We start from the raw sequence: 20855 nt of genomic DNA, 5'->3' as shown, positions 1-20855 counted from the left end.
TCATGATTCGAAATGAATGGAATCTCCCTATTCTTCCACTTTCCGTTATGATTCACCATGGGAATTCCCAATTCAACTGGATCACACGTTTATGGATTCCATTCTTTTCCATGAAGATTTTTATGCGAGATGATTTCGTCTTGAGGTTTCTATGAAACATATTGTAAAACTATACGTTCTGTACCTATTTTTCAGTGAGAGCGCCGTCTTCGAGAATTTAAATACTGCAGAGCCGAAATAAAAAGACCTGTAGGCCTTAACGAATAACGAAATATATATGCTAATTTTTATAAACGACGATTAATGTTATAACAATAAATATAACTAAAATATAATATGAATGTAAAGTCCAAATTTTCGAAACCCTAAAACTTAATGCTTATAAGAGTTATTAATACAAAATTTATTAAAATTAATATAGTTATTTTAATATATACTCAATTTTTTATAATTGTTTAAAGGATTTTAAACGGTATGTTGAAATAAAAGTTATGGGTGAATTATAACTAAAACAAAACTAAAAGGAGTGAATACGTAAATATAATATGTTTAATTATGAAATAAAAGGGCAGATACTATTTTTGTCATTACTTAAAACTTGATTTTGTTGTCTTCTCCACTAAGACTTTCTGGCAAAGTTATCCAGTGACTTTTAAGCACCAAAATTAACAACCGATTCGACCAATTGATGATGTCGTTTGACTAAAGATCTTTTGTATATCAAACACATATATGCATAAAAAAGTTTGGGCCCCCGAAACTTACGTCCCCCGAGCAGGCCTTGTTCAATGATATAAAAAAGTTAGGGCCCCATTTGTCATCGTGTTTTTAATCATGAACAAAATGGTGTATTAAGAGCATTAGCATGCCCTCTATATTATTTTGAGTGGGTTATCTATATTATAAAGTACTTGTAAGTGTTTGTGAGTAAAGAAGATGAGGAAACCTTTTTTGATGAGTAAATTTGAAGAAACACTGTTCACCCTCTATAACTGTTTATTGTTTATTGAAAGTAGTTTTGAATAAATGAAAGATGTATAAAAAAGTATTAATTAGCTGAAAAGAGAGAGAAAATATAATGTTTTTTAGTGTAATTATAGAGATCTGGGAATGTTGTAACATCTGTTTAATATATAATAATAATAATAATAAAGAAATTATTATATTATGTTTTAGATTTAGATTAGAGCATTCTCGACAGCTCCTCTATAATTATCTAAGGGGGTTCTCTAAATGTTTTTTAGAGGATTATAAGTGCCTGTGAGTGGAAGGAAGATAATTTTAAACAGGTGAGTAAATTTGGAGAAACAGGTCCATCCTCTATTTATCTTTTAATATATTTAAAAGTGGTTGTGAGTTGATGAGAAAAAGATAATGATAAAGATTTAAAAAAGTATTATTTAATTAGAGGTAAGAGGGTAAACTTAGTGTTTTTAGTCTAATCTAATCTAACTATATATTAAATCAACATTATTTTTCCACATGGTATCATTCTAGGCTTTCACCTACATAGATGTCATGTGAACAGTTTTCTATTTTATCATCTCTTCTTCTAAACACAATATGGAGCATGAACCTGTTTAGTTATGTTATAACTAATGACCCGATTTCTCTTCATATACAACCATCTCCATATGAAAATTAACACTTTGTAAAATTTTGAAAAATAAATTAATGTGTGATACAAGTCTCGAACCTAAGACCTCATGTTTCAAACTAAAGATGCTTACCAACTCCAATTAAGTAGTTATTGTGTTGGATTTCTTGACTTATAAATGATATATTGTTAATTTACTTATAATTAGTACCAGAAAATCATTAAACAATTAAGTTAACATCTAATGCTGTATTTAAAGAGGCTTTCAGAGATTTATGAATTGTAAAATTTTGTTTATCATTATTAACATCATATGAATCTATAACGTATGTTATTATGTATATTACTAAATTTAATTTTTTTGTTGTTTTTAACACGGGACTCTATCATTGTTGTAATTATAGAGATAAAAATAGATAATCTCCCATAAATAATGCTATTTAATTACACACTACATAAATATACTGAATTACTGATTAGTCCTCGACCAACCCAACCTGGTGTTTATAAAGAAAGTGTAACTCTTGAGAGAAGCAGAACAGAATCTCATTCATCGGCGTCGAGTCTCGATAGAAGCTCCATCAGATGTACACGTGAATCGTTTTGCGGCGTTCTGGTTAAACCTAAACCTATCCGCACCGGATTGTATCAACCCGATGACTTGCAAGTAAAAGCTAAACAAGAAGGTAAATTCGTGAAGACCAAATTGAAAGCGTTGAAGATCTACAATGAATTGAAGAAAGTGAAGCAGCCGATTTCTCCCGGAGGTCGGTTATCCGCTTTTCTAAATTCAGTATTCAATAAGAAATCAAACACCGCCGGAGATCATACGGAGGAGGCGAGGAGTGCTCGGTTAAACAGAAAAACAACGTCTGGATATGCGTCCACATGTTCATCCGCGTCTTCGGTTTCGCGTTCGTGTCTAGCTAAAACGCCGTCGTCTAGAGGCAAGTTGATAAACAAGGTTCCGGTAAGTGCTGTCATCGATGATAATAATCGCAGTATTTGTGAAGCTGCAAGGAATTTGTTGAAGAAAGTTGAATGCGAATTCGATGAAGATGGGAAGAGTGATTCAAGCTCGGATTTATTTGAGCTTAACAGCCTTTCTCCTATACGAGTTCATAGTAATCAAGAAGAGTTGCCTATATATGCCACAACTAATCTTCATAATAATCCATCCATTGTTAATAATCTCTTCATGTAATTGTAATTATAAATTAACTACACTGTTTCTCAATGTAAACCAATTGGAGTGGCGTGGAGTAGAGTCGAGCCCGAGCGTAGTTAAACTTGAGTTTGGGTTGTTGAGTTTCTTGTAGTCGAGCTTGATTTGTTAATTTTTACGTCTAAAGCATGAGCTTTTGATTCGTTAGTAATTTTACAAACTCGAGTGAGGCTTACGTTACAGTTAGTTTGTTATTAGTTTAGACTTTCATTTATTTATGTGCATGTACGTGTTTTTGATTGTTTATTGTTTTGATTATGTTTACTTAGGCTTTCGAGTTTTATTAAGCTTTGTATATAAAGTTCAAGTTTTCTTATTAAATAAAATACAATTTATGATCAAGTATGGGTTGATTCAAGTTGTTTGCAACTAGCGTATCGATCTTGGCATTTTATGTGTGACTTAAGATTCGTTTATACTTTATACCATTGTTCTTAAGACAATGAGTGGTGGCCGTTAACCCACTGTCATGTTACTTTAATCTAGTGCCAAACACCATTTTAGAGAGAATGAGAGGGGTATTATTAAATAATAACTAGCCAAATCATTATGCGTTTTCTATGGAAAAGTTAATGAATATATATATGGCTATGTGACAGTGACATAACAGTACTTTTTAAATCAATTAGTGAAAGCTCATCGGTCACACATGGTAACTTTAATTTTGTTTTAATATGAATCTTTTAAAATTGCCTTTCTTTTTAAACTTCCAAAAGGTAAGATCCGTACAGTTTTTCTTAAAAATCAATAAGCAAATGAATGATAGAAGATTAAAATTGTGTGATCATTCATATTGATGTTAGTAAAAAGGAACATGTGAAATGGTTGTAAGTTTGAAATGAACATCAATAAACGTGCATAAAAGAGTGGTACGTGTCTAAAGTGGAGATGAAATTTGTTGAAGATTTTACCATCGTGTTCACACACGTAACTTAAAATAGAACACTGTGTGTATTCTTAGACAAAATTTACTATATCTGCATCTTATATTTATATTAATTAAGTTTTGATATAATGTGGTTTAACCGTTTAAGATTGCTAAAATTATGATAATAAAAGCATTCTCTTGGAAAACAAATTAAATTTGCTAGGCAGATAACCATGCACCTCGTTCATTGTTATATACGCTGTTGCATAGTCACAGTACTCGAGAATTACTCGTTGAGTACTTAGCATCTAAACGTGAGTTTTGCAACCATAGTTTTATATGCTAATGGCTGACAAGGTTAAAACTTCTAGCTTTTCATATCTTGAATCAATTAGACGAATGAATTCTTTCTTTTATATTTAACATTTCATGTTTGATTGCTTCGTTTATAATTTTTTGAAAAGAACTTTGAGCATGTTTATATTTCAATGACAAATGTTTGAGATTTTTGGATTATGTAATTTATACATACTTTTTGTATTCTTAACGTCTTTAATTGATAAAGATGTTATATTTGAATGTGAAACTATTTAATCGGTGGAACAATGGCTTTATAGCATGTTTAGTTTTAAAAGCATTGAGTAAACATCTAAGGTTAATCGTTGTGGGCTAATGGTGGCGCCGAGTCAACAACGTGTGTGTATGAGAGAGAGAGAGAGAGAGAGAGGGGGGGTTAAACATTGTGCCGGAGGGGTTAACGGGGCATTATGGAGGTGGAAATGGTGGGGGTAGTAAGGGGTTAACGCTAGAAGGGGCTAGCACAATGGAACGTGACGAGTGGTGGCCGACATGAACAATAGTTGCGGCCCCGGGGTTAATCCACACCAATTGGCGTAAGTTAAAAATATTAAAGAAGACAGTAATATAAGTTGGATTAAATCGATTCAATATATCTTCATCTCAATGCAACTTTACTTTTATAAAATCACCTTCTTAAAATGTGTATATTTTTATTAAAAATTTAATGGTATTGATATTAATTCTTTAAAAATATCTATTTCGTTAAAAAGTGTTATTTTATTTCAAGTGTACTTTGGATAAATGCAGTGGGATTTTGTCGGATATTCTTCATTGTTTGATGTTACATCCTTATTATACAATTGTCGGCCTTTTCTCATCGACTTTTAATCTCTATTTTGTATCACACTGAATTATCTCGATATTATATTAATTTCTTTTAAATGAGAGAAACATACAAATAACTAACTTCAAAATAGTTTTCTTCAAAAGAAAATGTAAAAGCTCTTAAAAATACAAAAAAAAAAATTTATTCAAATTGAATTTTAATAATCCAGTTTTGTCTCATTAACCCAAATAATTCATAGTAACAATTATGACCCGAATGTGTGACGCATCATCAAAAGCTAATAACTTCTCCCATGTAGAGAATTAATTACTCTAGATAAGTTTTTGCAATTGTACTAGCTAAAGTATTTAGATGGGTTATTCAGAATCTTAGCAGGTAGTTATAAAAATGTGGTAGCTAGTAAGCTAAATTCTTGTAGTGCAAGGTATAGTGGAATATGGTGATGAAAAATATTACAAAAAGAAAAGGAAAACAAGCATGTATGTGTCCGTGTACATGTTAAGTGTCCAACAACAAAATAGAACAGAATTATATTTCTACAAGTACCAAATCATCACATTGTTTTGTTAAAAAATGACAACATTTTCTCATAAACAAGTGCATGAGTTTGGTTGGTAATTCAGTTGGCTCGAACCGGTACGTCATTGTTTTGGTGGGTTATTAACACATGGTTCAAATCAATAGTATTGGCGGGTACTTGGTTGGCAATGCCTCCTAGCTAGTCAGTCAAGTTTTTCATCAAATCCGGAAATCATGTTGTATCAAACAAGTGTGCATCGCATGCCTCTTGACATGCAACAAAGTTTATCCGGATTTTCTTTTGTTCTTAAATTTTAATTATTTAAACAACTTCTAATACACCATCCAAAATAAAGCATTTCTGTTTCACATCCTTTTTGATTTGTTTTTGTTCGGTAGGTGAGAAGAAAATTATAAAAATGAAAAATGTTTGTAAAAGTAATAGTTTATAGTTATATAGGGTATGGAATGGAAAGTGGTGGTTGTGGAGAGACGGTGAAATGGGCAACAGTGTTGAGTCAACTTGGAGCAGTAGCCTCGCCAACCCTACTGCCGCATGCCATCGCTATCTTTTCCGGCACACCCGTTTCAGTTTTACACTTTCACTCGTTTTAATATCAAACATTATTATAACACATGCATCCACAGTGTTTTTATACAAATATCATACTATGAAAGCTATAGGATAGATCTACCAGTAGCTTATTTTTTGTCTACTTTCTAAAAAACAGAATATATATAATAACAAAAATATTGTGTATAATGTTATAAAAATGTGTTGTTATAATCTGATGTTGGTAATCAACGGCTAATTAAATAGATTGCATCTAATAATCGTAGAGTACGTGATCTAATTAATAATCAGCGTTAAGTATCTCAATTGTTGCATTAAGACCAATTTTAGTCATTCTTTTACTAAACACAAAATAAAGTATATGTTGTAATTTCTCATGAGTGTAAACGAGCCGGGTTGTTAACAAGTTACTTGAGATCCTCCTTTCAAAAGCTCGAATCAAGTCGAGTTTAAACAAGTTCAAGCCTGAACTCAAGCTAAATAAGAGCTCATGTAATAAGTGATAAAATATGATCCAAGTCCACGTTAGCTGCATGCATACAAGGATGTGTTACAAGTTTTTATTTATGTTATTTAAATTTCAAATTTAAGTTGTTAGGGTTGTCTGGTTCTCTAGCAATTAGCCGTTTGAGTTTTTCTATTTAAGCTCTCCTTGTAATCTTTATCATGTATGCAGTTCAATCCAATCAATTTAGTGATTTTAATCTATTGCTTTCACTTCAATAACTCTCTGTACGTTGTTTATTATCAAACCATCAGATTGGTATCAGAGCCAATCTGATTTGATCCCCCAATCCACAAAATTCCCTGATCTGATCTCTTAATCCACAAAACCCTAATCGATCATCCACTCACAACTCATGGCCGATCATGCTAGTACCCTTCCTACAGCTCCATTCCCTATCCCAATGTTTAAAGGGGAAGGTTGTGAATACTGGAGTGTGAGAATGAAGACTATACTTAGATCAAGGGATTTGTGGGATCTAGTTACTGATGGTTTTGATGACAAAGAAAAAGATTCTGGAAAATTGAAGAATTCTCAAAAAAGAGATGCACATGCCATGGCTATTATTCAACAAGCCGTTCATGATTAGCTATTCTCACGTATTGCTGCTGCTTCCACGGCCAAAGAAACGTGGGAGATTCTAAAGATGGAGTTTCAAGGTGATTCTCAGGTTAAGGCTGTTAAATTACAAGGTCTGAGGAGAGACTTTGAAAACCTTACTATGAAGGAAAGTGAGGTTGTTGGTAATTACTTTGGGAGAGTCATGGCTCTTGTTAGTCAAAAGAGGGCCTATGGTGAGAACATCACTGATCAGACAATTGTGGAAAAGGTACTCCGTAGTTTAACCTCCAAATTTGATTATGTAGTTCATTCTATTGAGGTTGGTCATGATCTGTCCCAACTTACTCCTGTCAAATTGATGGAATGTTTACAATCACAAAAAGAGAGAATGAATAGTAGAACAACTCCTGAAAAACAAAGCAGTAGTGATGAACAAGCTTTGCAGGCTATGCAAGATGGTAATAGGCCTTTCAAGAACAATACCTCCTTCCGAGGAAGGGGACGGTTGTCCTTTAGAGGTAGAGGTAGAGGAAGAAATCAAGATAAAGGCAAGACTCCACAGTGCACCAATTGCAGCAAACTTGGTCATATGACAAAGGATTGTTGGTATCTCAATGATTCCTCAAGTGCTAATGTGGCTGCTGATTCTGAAGATAATCATGAAGAAAGTGATCAACACCTATTCATGGCTTGTGTTGATGATCAATTACTCCTCATGGCAGGAAATGGTGATAAGGCCAACACTTCTTATCTATGGTTCCTTGACTCAGGAGCATCCAATCACATGACCGGTTCTAAGGAAAGTTTCATATCCTTAGATGACAATTTCAAGATGATGGTGAGGCTTGGAGATAAGAAGGCTCTTTCAGTGGAAGGTAAGGGTACAGTTAAAATTCAAAACCCTAATGGAAGTTCAAGATTGCTGGAAGATGTTTATTTTGCACCTCAGATGGGGTACAATCTGTTAAGTGTAGGCCAGCTTATGAGAAAGGGATATTCCCTTCTCTTTGATGATGGGAAGTGTGCTATTAAAAGCAAAGCATTTGGTCTTATTCTTATGGAAGTACCGGTACAAAATAATAACATGTTCTTATTGAATGTTGCTGAATCAGTAAAAGAAAGTGCCCCTGAGGTCAAGACTTCAATTGATGATGTATCTATACTTTGGCATAAAGGTATGGTCACTACCATTTACAAAGCTTAAAGTTGTTGCATGACAAGAGAATGGTTATCGGGCTCCCTACTATAAAGCAAGCAGACAAATGTGAAGGCTGTGTGGTAGGGAAACAAGCTAAAGAATCTTTCCCGTTCAAGTCCTGGAGAGCCACTAAACCTCTGGAATTGGTGCATACAGATGTTTGTGGTGCTATGCAAGCCACTAGCCTTGGTTGAAGTAAGTTTTATTTGCTTTTCATTGATGATTTTACAAGAATGTGCTGGGTCTATTTTATAACTGAGAAGTCAGAAGTTTTTTCAAAATTCAAAAGCTTTAAACTGATGGTAGAGAAAGAATGTGAACATACCATCAAAGTCTTAAGATCTGATAGAGGTGGAGAATACACCTCTAACGAGTTTAATGGTTTTTGTGAATCCTTTGGTATTAAAAGGGAATTGACTGTTCCATATACACCGGAACACAATGGTGTTGTGGAAAGAAAGAACAGGACCATAATGGGAATGACAAGGAGCATGATGAAGCAGATGGGTTTGCCTAATCAATTTTGGGCTGAGGCTGTTGCAACCTCGGTTTATCTTATCAATCGGGCAACCACCAAGGCAGTAAGAAACAAGACACCCTTAGAAGCTTGGAGTCACAGGAAGCCAACTGTGAACCATCTGAGGGTGTTTGGGTGTGTGGCATATGGGCTGATTCCATCTCAGTTTAGGAGGAAGCTGGATAACAAGTCTGAGAAATGTATCTTTATTGGGTACTTTACTCAAAGTAAGGGGTATAGACTATATAATCCTGCCACTAAAAAGTTCATTACAAGAAGGGATGTCACCTTCTTTGAAAAAGAAAAGTGGACATGGTGTAGTACCTCAACCAATACTTCCCAGACCTATTATACAGATCCATTTCCTATTACCTCTGAACCATCTATGACCAATGAGCCAACATATGAACAAAGTCCTATTCATACTCCTAACTCTCAAAACCCTAATCAAACACAAACACCTACCCAATCTTCTATCTCACAAACCACTTCTACTGTCAACTCACCTCAATCAGCCAACTCTCAAACCACACACACTATCAACTCATCTCAATCTACTACCTCATCTCACCCAACCATTCCTTACACCCCTACACATAGACAACACAGATTAAAAGGCCTAGAAACTGTTTATGAGGAAGCTAATAAGATTGATGTGGAGGAGGATTTCTATGCTTGCCAATTTGCTCTTAATGTTACTGATCCTGCAAATTATGATGATGCATGTCAGAAACTAGAATGGCAAGATGCCATGATTGAAGAAATGGATGCCATAGAGAAGAACAAGACATGGGAGTTGGTTGAGAAGCCATGTGACAGGCAGGTGGTTGGCTTAAAATGGTTGTTCAAAACTAAAGTTGGGGTTGATGGAAAGGTACTGAGGTATAAGGCTCGGCTAGTAGCAAAGGGGTACACTCAACAAAAAGGTATCGATTATCAAGAAACATTTGCTCATGTGGCTAGATTTGAAACTATCAGGGTGGTTCTAAGTGTTGCAGCTCAAAGAGAATGGAATGTTCATCAACTTGATGTGAAGTCTGCTTTCCTCAATGGTGATCTTGTTGAAGAAATTTATGTTGAACAGCCCCTTGGTTTTGTGACACAAGGAAAGGAAGACTATGTTTATAAACTAAAGAAGGCCTTGTATGGCCTGAAGCAGGCACCAAGAGCCTGGTACTCTAAGATTGATGGGTACTTTATTAGCAATGGGTGTCACACCCCGACCAAAGGCGACGGAACATGCCAAGGTGTAACGATTTTCCATAAGCACATGACACTAATTAAAGTGACAGTATTTAATAAACTCATTTCATTTCACAACATCGAAAATGTCACATAACAATTATCCATAAAATAACCATAAACAAGATATCACAAAATATGGCAAATTTGATATTGTTCATTTTTTTACTAATATCCTAAGGTCTTTGATGTCGTTTTCTTCACAATCATAAATCAACCAAGATGCAAACCTGCAACATTTCATAAAATAAAGTTTGTCAACACAAAGGTCGGTGAACAATTCATAAGTTAAATCATATCAGTATATAATAAAGATAGCCACAAAACTTGCATACGAAACGATAAATAAAAGTGGTAATTTGGATAAATAGATATCGCTAAACACATTAGCGACACCTAGCTATAAGGGGATGCCAAATAGTCTAGGATTTTATAGTTATCGTTAATTGCATTACGTTAACGACACCTAGCAATAAGGGGATGCCAAATAGTCTAGGATTTTATAGTTCCACCAACCAAAAGCGATAAACACATAGACATATAAGCATAGAACACCAAATCGAGCAATTATTTAGGTAAAGTATACAACTACGTTTGTAGTTTAAGATTCAAATATAAAGCATTTTGTTGAATAAGTATGAAATGTCACCCCCAAAATAAAAGATGGAAAATGGGGTATGAAGTACTCACCTTCAAGTAGTAAACTTGAAAGATGATAATTTGGAGATTTGTCGGAACGACGAGTTTAACGCACAATGCCTAAAAAGAAAAGAAGTCTTGAATTTAGAAAGGTTGTCTTGAAGGTCTTTAAACAAAATAAATGTTGAGAAATGTAAATAATTAAAGTTCAAGGTTTAAAATGTGACTATTTAAGAATTTATAATAATAACCCTTTAAAAATGTAAGTTTGCTCGAAACCGAGTTAAAGTATCCAACCTTAATATTTACTCAACCTATGTTAAGTAATAAGGTGGGTAAAATGCAAGAATGCAAATCCCTTTGGAATAAAGATACTAAAACGGGTTTTTTTTTATCGAGTGTTCGGGTTGTCGGTTCGGGTCTTGATAATTGGTCAAACCCAAAGTCAACTTTCCAAAATATTGAATGTTATGAGATAACTCAATAAAATTTAATAAGACTTAACCAAGTATGTAGTTCCATTGTTTTAGAACTAACAACGCACGTCAAGCGAGTGTTCGGTTTTGTCGGTCCAAACTTTGTTATGAGATCAAGTTGGATCCAACATTTCCAAGTACTTAAGAAAATACTTAAAAATCAATTTGTAACTATTTTTAAAGAAATATACAAGTCTTGATGGCTAAAAAAAAACACACTTGTGTGTCTTAAGCGAGCAAGAATCGGTTTGGTTCGGTTTCCATCTCACAACAAGTTCATAGATGGTTTCCACATGTCCAAACACTAAAGAACTTGTATAATAATGTACAAATAAAAAAAAATACCAAAAGTTAACAATAAAGTCTTTAAACAAAAGTTTGGTTTTCGGTTCGGATCGTGTTTCGGGTTAAGACCGAGGTAAGATTCTACAAACCCATAACCATAGAATTTGTAAAAATGATTTTAAGATCTAACACTAAGTATGTTTAAACAAACAAAAACTAGTAACAAAGTTCGGTTTACGGTTTAGAGCTATTTACGGTTAAACCGAAGCATAGACTCTTAAAAACCCATAACCATGGAACTTGTAAACATGACCAACAAACTAAAATAAGCAAGATTAATATGTATGAACAAGTTATATAGATGTATATATATTAAGGACACGAAGTCCTCCATGAAGCCTTGCCTTATGGGGTCCGAAACCTCACCGACCGGAATCAGAGAAGTAACAACCAAAGGTAAACAAGGGGTGTATATTATATATATGTTGCACAACCATAAACAAGTATTAATAAGGCTACATAAACTAATTAAGATGAAAGACCAAAATCCTTCAAGAACACTTAAGAAGATAACCTTGAATCTTTGATGTTTGAGAGAGTTTTTTTTTTGGAGTTGTAGCAAGGGAAAATGAAGAGGAAATGTGGTGTATATATAGGGTAATGTTGGTGGTCAAATATGAGTGTGAGACACAAGAGTTTTCATGCAAAATGGATCAAGACAAAAACACAAAACAACAAAAAAAAAAAATAAATAAATAAATAAAAATAAAAATAAAAATAGGATGTTTTCAAGACCCAACAAGTGTGAAACAATATTGTAACATAAATCCATCATTTTGATTATAACATAAGCTTCGGTTTACAAATCGGGTCGGTTTACATAATAAACAAATACAAAAACGAATACAAACAAGACCCGAAATTGACGAATGTCACAATGGGTACTTAAGAAGTGAAAATGAACCTACACTATATGTAAAGAAAGATGAAATTCAGGGAGCTATGTATGTTTGCTTGTATGTAGATGATATAATATGCACCAGCTCTTCCTCTGATCTTATTGCTGAGTTTAAAAATGGTATGAAACATATGTTTGAGATGACTGATTTGGGTTTGTTGAAGTACTTTCTAGGCCTTGAAGTTAAACAAACTAGAGATGGGTTGTTCCTATGTCAAGAAAAGTATGCAAAGAGTTTATTGTCAAAGTTAGGGCAGACATCGTGCAAACATGAGCTCACCCCAATGAATACAAGCGAAAAACTGCAAATTGAAGATCAGGCTGACAAATGTAATGAAGTAACTTTTAGAAGTCTGGTTGGAGGTTTGATCTATTTAACTCATACACGTCCAGATTTAGCATACGCAGTGAGCTTGATCTCAAGATTTATGCAATGTCCCTCTAAAATACACTATGGTGCTGCTAGAAGAATTCTTAAATATGTAGCAGGTACTACTGGTTTTGGTTTATGGTATGCTGCAGGAAGTGAGATTTGCCTAACTGGTTTCACAGATAGTGATTGGGCAAGTTGTGCTGATGATAGGAAAAGTATATCTGCTTGTGTATTTACTTTAAGAAGTGTTGCAGTAACTTGGAGCTTAAAGAAACAGTCAACTGTTGCTCTTTCAAGCACTTAGGCAGAGTATATAGCTGCTACTGCCGCCACCTGTCAAGCCTTATGGTTGAGAAGAATTATGGAAGATCTGGGTTTTAAACAACAAGGGGCAACTGTGATGTATTGTGATAATAAGTCCACTATCAATCTGAGTAAGAACCCTATCATGCATAGCAGATCCAAGCATATAGAGCTCAAGCATCACTTTATTCGTGAAATGGTTAATCAGGGACAAGTGAAGTTGGAATTCTGCAGAACAAATGAACAAATGGCTGATATGTTGACAAAAGCTTTAGCCCGAGAGAAGTTTGTTTATTTTCGTCACTGGTTAGGAGTTATGGAGCGTGAATCAAGGGAGGGTGATAAAATATGATCCAAGTCCACGTTAGCTGCATGCATACAAGGATGTGTTACAAGTTTTTATTTATGTTTTATTTATGTTATTTAAATTTCAAAATAAACTGGCTAATCTTTAAGTTGTTAGGGTTGTCCGGTTCTCTAGCAATTAGCCGTTTGAGTTTTTCTCTTTAAGTTCTCCTTGTAATCTTTATCATGTATGCAGTTCAATCCAATCAATTTAGTGATTTGAATCTATTGCTTCCGCTTCAATAATTCTCTGTACGTTGTTTATTATCAAATCATCAATAAGAGAGCGTTTGATCTCCGGATATCGAGCTTTATTAAGCATGCGAGCCTAAATGATACTATTATTTAAATAAATTTTAAATTATATTATTTGTTATATATAAAATTATTATAAAAATAAATAAACAGTGTAGTACTACTTTGTATACAATAATTGTGATTATCTATAAAAACACACACACAATTACTATAATTATAAAATAAAACAATACTACAAAAAAATTAGACTAATGCAACCATTATTATACAAAAACAGTTGTGTTAGATAAATTTGCATTATACTTATTGCAACTTTTTCTGTTACATAATGCAACATTTTCAGAATTTAATTATTTTGAAAAAATTTGCAATTGGTTAAAAAACGTTGCATTAAGTCTAATGCAATTTTATCTAATACGACTATTTTTGTAAAATAAATGTTACATTAGGTCAACCTTTTTGAATAAATAATAAATAAGGAAAGCCGAATCAAACTTGAGTATGAAAAACCTCTCATGAGCCATAGAAATAAATTCAAAATAAGTTGAGCTCAAACTTACACGATCCCAACTCTACTTATTTACATATCATAATCGATGAAACACAACTTTAAAAAATTATAAACTAGGCTAAAAACTTGTGGCCATAGTTAAATAAAATATTTTGTTTTAAACACACTTATAATTTATAATTTATTAGGGAAAGAGAAAAAAATGAGAAAAGTAAACGGTAGTAAAAAAGATCTAGATTAAAAAAACAAATGCGTGAAACAAACTCATCTATATCTAGTAAAAGATTTAGAACTATAGCACATATGAAAATGATAGAAGAAAAAAAGATAATTTAAAATATTTCGAAAGTTACAACTTTCTTGACATACTCTACAAGTATTTTAAACATATTGTTGTCATTTAAATCAACTTTCTCCATAAATTTTTAAGCAGGCGTAACCTTTTTATTTGCTAATATTTTTCTAAAAATAAAGCATGAAAACGAGTTTTTATTATTTTTAATTGAGTGTGATATGTTATAGTTTTTTTATATATATAATAAAAAAACGCAAATATAACATGTTACATGATTATAGATGTTTGTGTCCACTGTCGGATCGCATAGTCACCTTTCTAGTATATTAAGCAAAGAAAGGGAGCGTGAAAAGTAACAAGTGCTTACCAAATTATAAAGAGTGACGCTCTCATTTACTAATTTGTGTTTGTACAATGAGAGAACTAGATAATTCTTATTAGACCACAGTTGTGGTTCTTTTGACCCAAGGATGTGGGTTTGTCATCCCATAGTCGTGGGTTTACTTTTATTACATATATGCGGCATAATGGAACATATGCAGTATATATTACAGTCTTAGTTCCTAATTCAGATACATGTGTGGTTCCTTTGACCCAAGGTTGTGGTTTTGTCATCCCACGGTGTAAATCTAGTTCTCTTATAGAGGAGTTATCTCATGATCATCTCTCTCTCTATATATACACACACACAAACATACACACACTAAAAATTCGTGTATTACACATAAAAAAAACTTTAATCTCAATTTGTTTTTAAAATGAAATCAATTTTATTTAATTTTACAGGCTAGAAATTTATGCATTAAGAAAGTTAGAATAAAAGAAATGAAAAAATTTTAGTTCACTGGCGCTTAAACCAAAAAACCTAACATTGTGACTAGTATCTATGGTCTTCACTCACGCCATCGACAACAAACCTTTCTCGACGGGAATTTCAGGTATAAATCGGGTATTTGAAAATCCCATTTTCGGGTATTGGAAAAACCCAGTTTTGGGTATGGAACCGGTTCCGGTTTTGGGTATTACCTGGTACAAATTGGGTCCGGTTCGGGTACGGGTTTTGGTATTGAAATGCATACCGTATCCGTACCCTATGGGTAGTGTCGGGTACGGATTCGAGTATAAAAAACCGGTTCCGGGTTTTTTTGGGGGTCCGGTTCTGGGTGGGTTCGGTTTTTCCTTTCACCTCTAATGGTTACAGCCGAATAGGCGGTACACAGTTAACAGTGGGCCTGTGGCTGTCAATGGGCCTTACAGATATAACTGGGTAATTAAAATGAGTAGAAAGGTATGACTTATGAGCCGAAGTTGATCCAACAAGAAAAGAATGATAGCTGGACACATGTAGCCTAATGGGTTGTTCAACACTTCAACGTAGAAAACTTCCTTTCTCAGTTTGAAATCTCTTTAAAAATATACAGTATTTTCATGTTAGTTATACATATACCTTCACTCTACTTATTTTTTATTTATTTTCTTGTCAAGATACACATTATGAGAAACCAAGGTCTTAAATTCTATATTTACAAAAAAGAACATTTTAGTATATAATAGTTCGACTAAAAAAGCTTATAATTGTATTATTATGTGATTGAGAAAACATTTAAATAAAGACTTCGTATTAATAGATACAATTTATCATTTTACTCATACTCGGCCAATAAATTTCTGATTTCTCTTTGCTTCTCACACGCTTCACTTGTTAGCGGTTCACCATCCTCACCATTAGCATCGTGCACGTATTAATAAATTGAGGGGCTTAGTCGGGAGTTAGGTAGAAGTCTAAAGACGGACAATTTGGTCATGGATATTGCAAAAGTATTTGCATAATTTGGTTTTCCACTTTGGGAACTTTCTACTAGTTTTTCTTTTCTCAGTTGGAGGACAGAAATTGAGTTTCTTGTTTATAAATACATATAAAGGTCAATTATGTATATTTATTGCCGGACTATCGAGAGGACGACTCTATAAAGTATGACCAAATATTGTATTATTGGTCTAATATGTAATATAATACAATAAAGTCATTCTAAGAGGCTTGAGTCGGTGCACGCCCACCATGTACACGTGGGAATAACTTACCGGCAAAATGTTGTACAATTTTTTATAAGTTAAATACCAATGAAGGTCAATGGTGTACATAAAGATTGATAAATACAAATAATTTATTTAAGTTAAACACAAATAATGGTTAATGCAGTACATAAATATTTGTAAAACACTAATCAGATTTACTTGAAGAGAAAAAAAGAGTTGTTTAGGTGATTGAAAGTTGAATGAATTTGTGCATAGTCTACAAGTTATACAAACATTCAAGTCGTTATGGCCGTGTCAAGGTTTAAGGTTTTTTTCTTTTGTTTTTGTCTTTCTTTTTATGTTTTTCCTTACACCTTATTAAATATTATGTCCTATAAAACTCTAAATTGTCGTCATGACAAACTTATTTTTATTGGCCTCTCGCCGTGCTTCTTTTAAATTACCATCGCGATGTGTTCTTTTATCACGTTTTGATAGTTAAAACAAAGCCACATCAACTTCAAACGATTCTCTTTACGTTCTTTACCAAGCCAATGCCACTTTTCACAACATGCGGGCTCCACACCGATAGTTATTGTATTTAATTTTATAGAAATAAAACAATTATTTAAGTAAGATATATAACAATAATAATCTATAGTCTCTAATAAAAAGTTACAAGTTTGCCACTTGTCACTCCCACATTAAACCTCACAATTTTTTATAAATTTATAATAGTAAAATAATATTTACCATTCTTAAAATTTATGTTTGTTAATTTGATATTTACTTCCTATTTTTTTTAAATATTTGATATTTATAATAATCTTTTACTTTAAATTTGTTTTAAAAACTATTGTATAACGACTGTGTATTAATAGTGTTTAATCGGTTTATTATTTCTTGTATATAGATTATTTATTAAATATTGTATTTAAGAAATACACGTATAGTAGACTGGTCTCAAACTAGTAACATAATAAACACCTATACACATCGGGTTGAATATGGCACGTATAATTAAGTGTTTATAATGTTCTCACAATTCATGTAAACAAAATACCAAGTATAAAAAAGTAAATAATTAATAAATTTGATCTTGAAAGAAAAATATAAAATTCGGTCCAACCACCCTTTCTTGTTTTGTCAACCCAACCAGCCCATATGGACTCAATTAAACCGGTTATGTAACTGGTATGATCTGGTTTAAGAACGGTGCTCTGAGTCACTTACGTCTCTTAAGCATCTTTCATCAATGCTGCTTATACTCATGTGATTTTCATATACATATATACATATGATGCTTGTTTACCCTTTATACACGTTTATTGACTTGACTGTCGTAGCGCTCACAGAGTTTTGCCCTAACGAACCTTTTAACGGGTTATAAGTATATAACATAACCAACGAGAATATTCCGAAACCAGGAAAAACCTCAATTTGCACTGCCATGGAGATGTAAGACTACAGTGGATTCATGTACCAACGTGTAAATCATGTATAATTTTATAAAATAATGTACACAGGATTAAAAAGATATACCAAAGTTAGGCCTATATTGTCAAAACAAGAAGGAAAAATATAGTAAAGACAATTATATTTTACACGTTTATAATTAGTTAATTACTATGTTAATAATATTTATTAGGTGGGATTCAATGGTTTGACAAATAGTAAGTACAGATGGCAAGTGATATTATTGTTTATTTGGTTACCTGCCTCCCAATCCGGCTGAGGTCATTTTATATTTAACGACCTGCCGACGTGGATTCAATTCCCATTCCAATCGTGTATAAAACCACTGTGCTTGCTTGATTCTTAACGTAAACACCTGGTTTTGGCATTTTATTGTGATTTGATATCTAGACCGAAGGAGAGAATTCATTTAATAAATCAGTCTTAAGAATTTATATTTGAGGACGATCGACGATTACTTGTGTTGAAGAGATTCAATGCTTGATAGAATCTTCCTTGCTTGTGCTGGTAATTTCACTTAATTCGATTCGATTTATTTATTGCTTTTGAATTTTGATTCATAGAGTTAATGTTTTTGACGGTAATGTGTTTGATCGAACGTTGGTTGTGTATGCTCGTAATTTAGTTTGATTTGGTTACGTCAGAGTACTTGATTTTTAATTTTGAGTCCACTAATATGCTTAATCAAACGTTCCTTGCATATGGTCACGTGGTCATATTTCGAGGCCCTGTAAGTTGCTCCAGGGCTAGCATATCCACTGGTTTCGTCTGTCTTAGACTTATCAAGCCAGCGTCAACAGCTCGCAACCAATGATTCCTTCTTTGTGTAACCACAACAACACATGTTCACCTTCACTCCTAACGAGGCTATGACCGATGAAGTCAGAGACTAGCCAGCAAACTCAAGTGTTAAAAAGCACAATTTTAAAATTTAGACCTTTGAATATTTGGCCCGTGACAATATGCTCGTATTGTTCAGTTTGACTCGGTAGATCTAAGTATTAATTTTATTTGATATTTCGATTTCGATGCTAATCCTAATGATTTACTCCTGAAAATTGTTGTCAGCAGCAGAGATGTCTCCAACGACGGTGATTCCGGCGACGGATTCTTCAATAAATATAACGGAATCAGAGTTTGCAAAGTGCGATTGCTGCGGATTGACAGAAGAGTGTACACCAGCGTACATACAAAGCACCCGAGAAAGATACAGCGGTAACTGGATGTGTGGACTATGTGGAGAGGCGGTTAACGACGAGATAGGGAGGAGTGAGAGGCTGATCAGTACTGAAGAAGCCATGACACGTCATATGAACTTTTGCCGGAAATCAGCGTCACCGGTGGAGAATTCGACCGTTGATTTAATCGCAGCAATGAGACAGATACTCCGGCGGAGTTTGGATTCGCCGAGAACGTTGAGGTCGATGCCTAGCAGTCCGTTGAGGAGTAGCGGTAGCGTTAGGATTAGCCGGTCCGAGAGCTGTATCAGTAATCTTACGCTTGAGTCCTCTTCGTCTTACGTTGATTTGCAAGAAATGATGAGATAATAATAGTAGACAAAAGGTACACGCGAGCACACTACGTATATGGTTATTATGAGTTTATACGAGATGAATTCTTGCTTCCCGTATGTAACATGTAACTTTACTTCATGTATAGTTTTATACTTGTGAAGGGGTCCAACTATGCACGCGCCTTAACACATCTGATCTCACGTCGTTTGGAATAATGTAGGACGATCGTTTTGACCGAAAAGTTTTTAAAATTTGGTTGTCTTTGATCAGAACGGTTGTTCAGATATTTGTCAAACGACAATTCTGATCAATAGTGAAGAAACACTAACCGAACCCCGGGCAGGTTACTGGTAACCTGGGGGTTGGAGAGATGTTTCCCACGAGGGGTTAGACCCTTGGAAGATGGTTCTTCTGATAACCTGCAAAACAGACACCGTGAGCTCGTCACTGAGAAGGGGGGGGTTCCTCCTTGTGACCACCCTCCGGCGTGAGAATCAGACTAGAGTGCTCTTTAAATATAAAAGTATATTAAGAGATTGCTAGAGCAGATATCAGGTATATTATGATAAGATATGATAAGATGAGATGGTCATACCATTTGTGGTATTTATAGCCGAAGGTAGGTTTCCAAAGAGGTATGGCCGGCTGCAACAGTATTCCTGTTCCACCAACAGTAGCCTACGCACGTGCCCTGCTGGTAGTTGGTGGGTAGGTAGCGGCTGATAGTGACCAGGCCTGCTGTATACTATTCCTGTTCCACCAACTGACGGCTACGCACGTGGTATGGCAGTAGTTGGTGAGTAGGCAGCGGCTAATAGTGATACAGTACAGGAGCATGCTGCTCGCCATACTGTATCAGTGAGCTGTCGTATCTCTGATCAGATCTTTCGCCCATACCTCGTCAGGTACAGTAAAAGATCCTTCAGTATACGGACTGGCTTATTTGGGCGGGAGTATTCCCCCTCCCGCCTCTGTGCGGGATTGCTCCCGGCTTGGCTCATTCCTTCAGGTGACACTGATCGAGAGCTAAGTGCCTTGTGCGTGTAGCCATGCTGCGCGGGTGGCCTTCCCTAATGGCTTGTATCCGAGGCTGCGGGGACAGGCGGAGTCCTTCACCATTGGGAGGCATTTCCTGCGGGACCAGCTTGCGTACTGCGCGTAAGGACGTCACGTCTCTGAGCATGGTTGGTCCTGCGGATCCAGTTGGTCTCTGCGCAGACGTTCCTGTTTAAGGTGAGTCTTGCGGGTCCAACTGGGCTCTGCTGGGACCTACCTCTTCAAGTCCCCCCAGTCCAATGTTCTTCTCATGAGTGTTTAATGAAGTAAGGTGAACTTTTGGACTTGAGCAAAGGGTTTTTGAAAAGGGTTTTGTAAGGTTTTCCATGGGGATTCTTTCCGCGGAAGTCCTTGTCACTTGCAGAAATGCCCGAGTTTCCTGCTTGGTCTTTGGGTA

At 34.7% G+C, this 20855-nt stretch overlaps 3 protein-coding genes across 3 annotated transcripts; all 3 read left to right on the top strand.

Annotated features, from left to right (window-relative positions):
- The first annotated feature begins 2030 nt into the window (after positions 1-2030).
- On the top strand, positions 2031-2801 carry LOC143542410 (protein BIG GRAIN 1-like A). The gene has a single exon (XM_077035001.1). It carries the CDS (start codon positions 2031-2033, stop codon positions 2799-2801), a length of 771 nt encoding a protein of 256 aa, XP_076891116.1.
- A 4280-nt stretch (positions 2802-7081) lies between these two features.
- Positions 7082-8200, top strand: LOC143542409 (uncharacterized). Its single transcript, XM_077035000.1, has one exon. It carries the CDS (start codon positions 7082-7084, stop codon positions 8198-8200), a length of 1119 nt encoding a protein of 372 aa, XP_076891115.1.
- Positions 8201-18964: 10764 nt separating this feature from the next.
- On the top strand, positions 18965-19435 carry LOC143542408 (uncharacterized). Its single transcript, XM_077034999.1, has one exon. The coding sequence runs from the start codon at positions 18965-18967 to the stop codon at positions 19433-19435; it is 471 nt and encodes a 156-aa protein (XP_076891114.1).
- The last annotated feature ends 1420 nt before the right edge of the window (positions 19436-20855 follow it).

This window comes from Bidens hawaiensis, unplaced genomic scaffold, assembly GCF_021521415.1.
Source record: "Bidens hawaiensis isolate Kalapana, Puna unplaced genomic scaffold, B.hawaiensis_p1.1 tig00012838_1, whole genome shotgun sequence".
NCBI lineage: Eukaryota > Viridiplantae > Streptophyta > Magnoliopsida > Asterales > Asteraceae > Bidens > Bidens hawaiensis.
The sequence above is the reverse complement of the archived record's forward strand: the minus strand, read 5'-3'. Positions and strand labels throughout refer to the sequence as shown.